Here is a 5,662-nt window from a genome sequence, read left to right on the forward strand (position 1 = left end):
TCTCCTTGTCTGAGCTCACGTCTACATAAAATCTAATTTTTCTAGTTCACCCTTGACATTTATAGTAATTTTCCAAGAGAGATGGGTGTTCTTCAACCAATCAATCCACCTTGGAGGGAAGTTCTGGAGAGAGAGGGCACTTTTAGCTGATGCTGAAGACTGAGCTTGTTAAATGCCTTTGAGAAATCTAGCTTGCAAACAATCCGGTCATTATCTACATTTTTAGAGTGAAAGTGAATCTTATTGGTACACAGAAGTGCTCCATGATAGACCTTCCTTTGATAGGCACAGTTTGAGCTAAATCAATCGTGCCATTCACGAATGGCTACACCCTGTTAGCCAAGACTTTGATAAAAATCTTAATACAATGGATCAAACCAAACTTTTAGAGCCCATATCTTCAAATGGTTCATCTTTCAATTTAGGACCTATTTGGATATTTGGGCCTAAAATCCTATAAAATTCATGGGTTGGACTAGTACAATTAGAAAAAGAGTCTGAATTAGGTTTGTTTTATAGCTACACAGGCCCTTAGGAGTCGGCGGGCCTGAATTGCATTGGGAAGGAAAAAAAATGACTTACTGAGGTTATTTTTTTTCCTCTTTACTGGATTCGGGCTGGCCCACTCCAAAGTCTCTTGGTATTTGGGAACATAAATCTAACTTAGATTGATTTTTTTTTGTACTAGCACAATCCATGAATCCCATAAGATTTTGGGCCTAAATATCCAAACGGACCCTTAAATTTTGGCCAAGAGTTAGTGGGATAGGTCATATCTAAAGTGAAGTTGAGATTAGCCATCCACCTTCATTGCATCGCCATAAGCGAACAATTTGTGGAGCCAATTTTCAAACATCATTTATCACCACTAAATGAAATAAATATCATTGTTTTCCTAGCCTGAAACAATGGATGTTGTGGGTCTACTTAATCAGAAAGAAGGCAACAACTTGCAGTCCATTACAGGCTACAACGGTTTTTTTTTTGGTCGCAGGATGGCGGTGGTCCTGTATTGCAACTTTGTGGCAGATCGCCTGCCCACCTCCTGTTTCTTCTTCTTGTTTATTATTATCATTATTATTATTTGATATAGTTCACCTCTTGATTCTTCACATGCGTGGTATGGAAGAATATCACCCCAAACATGTTCACCTCCCTCCTCTTCCTAATTCAATAGATATGTTGTGGACCGGCTAGAGAAAAGCTATAAAAAATAAAGATAGGCGAACAACATGGGACACCCTTAGGGTTTGGATTGTATTCTTCATGCTAGAGAATGATTGATTTTTCTTGCAACATCAGCAATTGGATCATGCTTTGCACAACTTTCAAAGCCCTCCAATCTCTTCTTTTCATCTGTTAGCAGACATCAGCCTTTCAAAGCTGTGCAAAGCATGAGTAAATAGTTGAGGCTGCAAAGAAGGATCAAATTTCTTTCACATGAAAGATGCACTTGCTCCTCGTTGGTACTTGTGGTGGATTGGAGCATTTGGAAGGAGCAAAACAACAAAATATTTCAACTATAAGCCACATCATCATTCATAGTTGGAAAGGTTAAGCACCACATTATAGAGATGTTAATGATGCTAAACGAAGATGAGAAATGTAGGTAATTGACAGGCAGGTAAAAGCACAAAATGAAGCAATCACTATTAAAAAATTCTTGAATAGACTTAGTTTACTACAAATGCTGTAGATAAAGCCCATGAAAAAAATTTCATATCATTTACAACCACCTCGATGTACTTGCTTAGTCACCTTAAAATATTGCTGTAGTATTTTTTTTCATGAGCTTTGTCTACTGCATTTATGGTAGATTTATGATCTATTTAGATGGTTGAGTTTAAAATTTTATAAAATTTATAAATTAGATCAATAATATTTAAATTAGGCCGGATGAGATTATATTTATAAACATCCAAAGAACCTCTGCAATGGATCGGTCCGAATTCCGTAAAGAAAAAAAAAAAGACCCGCCAAATATAGCCTAATTCAATAAAATTTGATGGTTTATTTTATAAAGTTTATGGGATTTTGGATCTAATTATCCAAACAGATTCTAATTTTTTTTAATTAATTTTTTAATATTTTAAAAATTTATTTTAAAATTAATATTTTTTATTTTAAAATTAATTTTTTTAATATCTTAAAAATTTATTTTAAAATTAATATTTTTTATTTTTAAAATAATTTTTTTTCTTCATTTCTTCTTTCCCTTCCTCCCACACCTTGCAGCCGCCCCCTCCGTTTGCCCCTCCCCTAAAAAAAAAACTTAAAATCGCCGACCCAAGCGGTGATTTTACTTGGGTCGATGATTTCACTAAAATTGCAGGCCCAAGTAGAGATTTCACCGAAAGCGCCTCATGGGCTGATCATTTCAACGTTCCTTTTTTTTTTGTTGGGGAGAACGAAGGGCTGCAGAGGGGGCAAATGGAGGGGGTGGTGGGGGGTTGGGATGTGGTGCTGGAGGGGTGAAGCAGTGGTCGGAGGGCTGTGCGGGTGGTTAATGGGCAGTGCGGGCGGTCGAGGGGTTGTGCGGGTGGCCGGGGGGCTGCACGGGGGGCCGTGGGGGGTGGGGTGCGGGTTCGTGGTGGAATGGGTGAGGGCGACGATGGAGGCGGCCGTAGAGGGCGAGGGGTGTGATTCGTCGAGGTGTGACGTGCAAGAGAAGAAAAAGGAAGGAAAATAAATAAATAAAAATAATAATAATAAATTTTTATAATAAAAAATAGATTTTTAAAATAATGATAAAATATTTTTTAATTTTTTAAAAATAATAAATAAAATAAAATATTTCTTAACTTGATTTAATCTCTGATTCCGTGCACCCTATCCCCTGTGCTGGCACTCCGCCTGTCCGTAATTTGAAAAAAAAAATAAAATTTAAAATATATATTTTTCAAAAATAATTTAAAAAAAATTAGTACGTAAGCATGGAGGAGCGGCAGCCGGGCGGCCACCTCTTCTTCATGCCCGCTCATATTTTTTAATAATAATAAAATAATATTAATTTTTAAAATAAATTTTTAAATAATCAAAAAATATTAATGTTTAAAAATAAGAAAATATTAATTTTAAAATAAATTTTTAAATACTAAAAAATTTTATTTTAAAAAATAATTTGAAATATTATTTTTAGACTGAATAATTAGTAATTAAATATTATTATTTTATTAATAAAATAAATTTTAAATATTATTATTTTAGAAAAATAATTTTGAAAAATCACCTGTTGGATTGATGATTTTGAGATGGACGGTAATTTTGAAAATAAATTGGGAGAGGATAAGTTTTGAAAATATAAAATAAAAAATATTAAAAAAAACCGAAACACAAAGGGTAATATGGCGTGTTATCCACCGTGGGATTCAGCGCGGCTCATTTGGACCCCGTCAAGTAATGATTACATCCGCCCATGTGATTTTTGTACAGGCAAAGGGGTGCTTTAAGTTGCAATATATTGCTGCGTTGATCTTATTCACTCTCTCTCTCTCTCTCTCTCTCTGTCTGAGAACATGGAGGGTGGTTCTCTGCGCATTGTTTTCTTCCCTTGGCTAGCCTTTGGCCACATGCTACCGTTCCTCGATCTCTCCAAATCGTTAGCCAAGAGGGGCCATCGCATCTCCTTCCTCTCCACCCCAAGAAACCTCCAGAGGCTCCCAAAAATCCCACCCGACCTAGCCCCACTCATCCACTTCGTCTCCTTGCCCCTGCCAAAGGTCGAAGGCTTGCCCGAGGCCGCCGAGTCCACCACCGACGTCCGCCCCGACGAGGTCCAATTCCTCAAAAAGGCTTTCGACGGCCTGGCCATCCCCTTCTCCAAGTTCCTCGAGGAGTCTTCTCCGAAACCCGACTGGATAATCCACGACTTCGGCCATCACTGGTTGCCACCAATCGCCTCCGGGTTCCACATACCATGCGCCTTCTTATCCATCCTGCCTGCTTCCTTCATCGCCTTCGTCGGGCCGCCCTCGGAGATGAAGCGCAGCTCGCGGCGGACCCCCGAGCAATTCACGAAGCCACCGGAGTGGATCTCCTTCCCTACCTCCGTCGCGTACCACCTCCACGAGGCCAAGTGGATGGTTGAGGCTTTTAAAGCCAATGCATCAGGAATAGCTGATCTCCAACGCTTCTGTCTGACTGTGGAGGGGTGCCACTTCGTCGCCTTTCGGAGTTGCTTCGAGTTCGAATCCGACTGGCTACGCCTCCTCGAGGAGCTCTACAAGAAGCCGGTGATTCCAGTTGGTCTGCTTCCACCGCAGGTTCAAGAAGGGAGTCCTGACGACGTCCACGGCAAGGCCAGAATCTTCGAGTGGCTCGACACGCAAGCACCAAAATCGGTGGTATACGTTGCACTCGGGAGTGAGGCCATGCTAAGCATTGAGCTGCTGCACGAGCTTGCCTTGGGGCTCGAGCTATCTAAGGTGCCTTTCCTCTGGGCCCTTAGAAAGCCGGCGGGCATGGCCGGGGACGACGCCGATATCTTGCCCGAGGGGTTCGAGGAGCGCACCGAGGGTCAAGGAGTCGTCGCCAAGGGTTGGATTCCTCAAATCAAGGTCTTAGCCCATGCTGCGGTCGGAGGATTCTTGACGCATTGTGGTTGGGGTTCGATTATAGAAGGGCTTCGGTTTGGGCATGGTCTCATATTACTGCCCATAGCTGTAGATCAAGGCCTCAATGCTCGAATTATGGGGGAGAAGAAGATCGGATTGGAGATCCAGAGGAATGAGGTGGATGGGTCTTTCAATAGAGAATCTGTGGCCAAGGCCATAAGATCGGTGATGGTGGAGGAAGAGGGTGAGCCGTTCAGATTCAAAGCCCAGGAGCTGCAGCACGTTTTTGCCGACAAGGACTCGCAGGAACGCTACATGGAAAATTTCATACGGCATTTGAGGGATCACGGAGGAGGATAAGGCAATCAGTGCATGCAGCTCACAGAATAAGTCAAGCATTAATGCCAAGTATGCTTACGTTGGCAGGTTGAATATGATGTTCATGACATGATAGCTTTTGAATCAGTTGCATTGTCGCGGCTTACTAGTAATTTACGTCTCTCAGCTTGCATCTATTCAAAGGGATTGCGGCACTAAATTTCCCACCGCGTATCTAATCAAATCCGCAACTTGCATGCCAAGTCGTGATTTTATAATAATTATTTTTGGAACCATGCAACTAATTACAAACGATTGTGCTGCTAGAGTTGGTCCGATTTTTGGTGTCTGCGAAAATCTAGAATAGAGAGCTGAAAAAGGCGGTCGAATGCTGGGGTTGGACGAAAACGATCGTCGTCCATTTGGTTGTGATAGTTTAAAAAAGCAATTTCCACGTCTAATTACTATATTTGGTATAAAAAATATTAAAAAAAAAATGATAAAAAAATAATTTTATATTCATTTTTTAGAAAAAAAATAAAATAAATATTATGAAGAATTAATATTTAGTAACTTTTTGAATGATGATAATTTATATTTGATTAAAAATATTTTCAATAAAATTGCACATGTAATATTCAATTTATTTTGATGTTTTTTCAAATTTATGCAATAAAAAGTTGATGTAAAAAAAAAAAAAAGATACAGATGGTATTATGCAAATGACTATGTGATTGTAGTTATTATATAAAAATTAGTTGGAGATGATAATACTATTTTAGTATTAAAAA

At 39.6% G+C, this 5,662-nt stretch overlaps 1 protein-coding gene across 1 annotated transcript; it reads left to right on the top strand.

Moving 5' to 3' along the window:
* Positions 1–3,478: 3,478 nt before the first annotated feature.
* Positions 3,479–5,152, top strand: LOC105054575 (putative UDP-rhamnose:rhamnosyltransferase 1). Its single transcript, XM_010936114.4, has one exon. It carries the CDS (start codon positions 3,516–3,518, stop codon positions 4,911–4,913), a length of 1,398 nt encoding a protein of 465 aa, XP_010934416.2. The 5' UTR covers positions 3,479–3,515; the 3' UTR covers positions 4,914–5,152.
* Positions 5,153–5,662: the final 510 nt, after the last annotated feature.

Source organism: Elaeis guineensis, chromosome 2 (assembly GCF_000442705.2).
Source record: "Elaeis guineensis isolate ETL-2024a chromosome 2, EG11, whole genome shotgun sequence".
Taxonomy (NCBI): Eukaryota; Viridiplantae; Streptophyta; class Magnoliopsida; order Arecales; family Arecaceae; genus Elaeis; species Elaeis guineensis.

What these genes read in the sequence shown, in the direction of transcription:
- LOC105054575 (XM_010936114.4), top strand. Translation starts at nt 3,516, where the DNA reads ATGGAGGGTGGTTCTCTGCGCATTGTTTTCTTCCCTTGGCTAGCCTTT.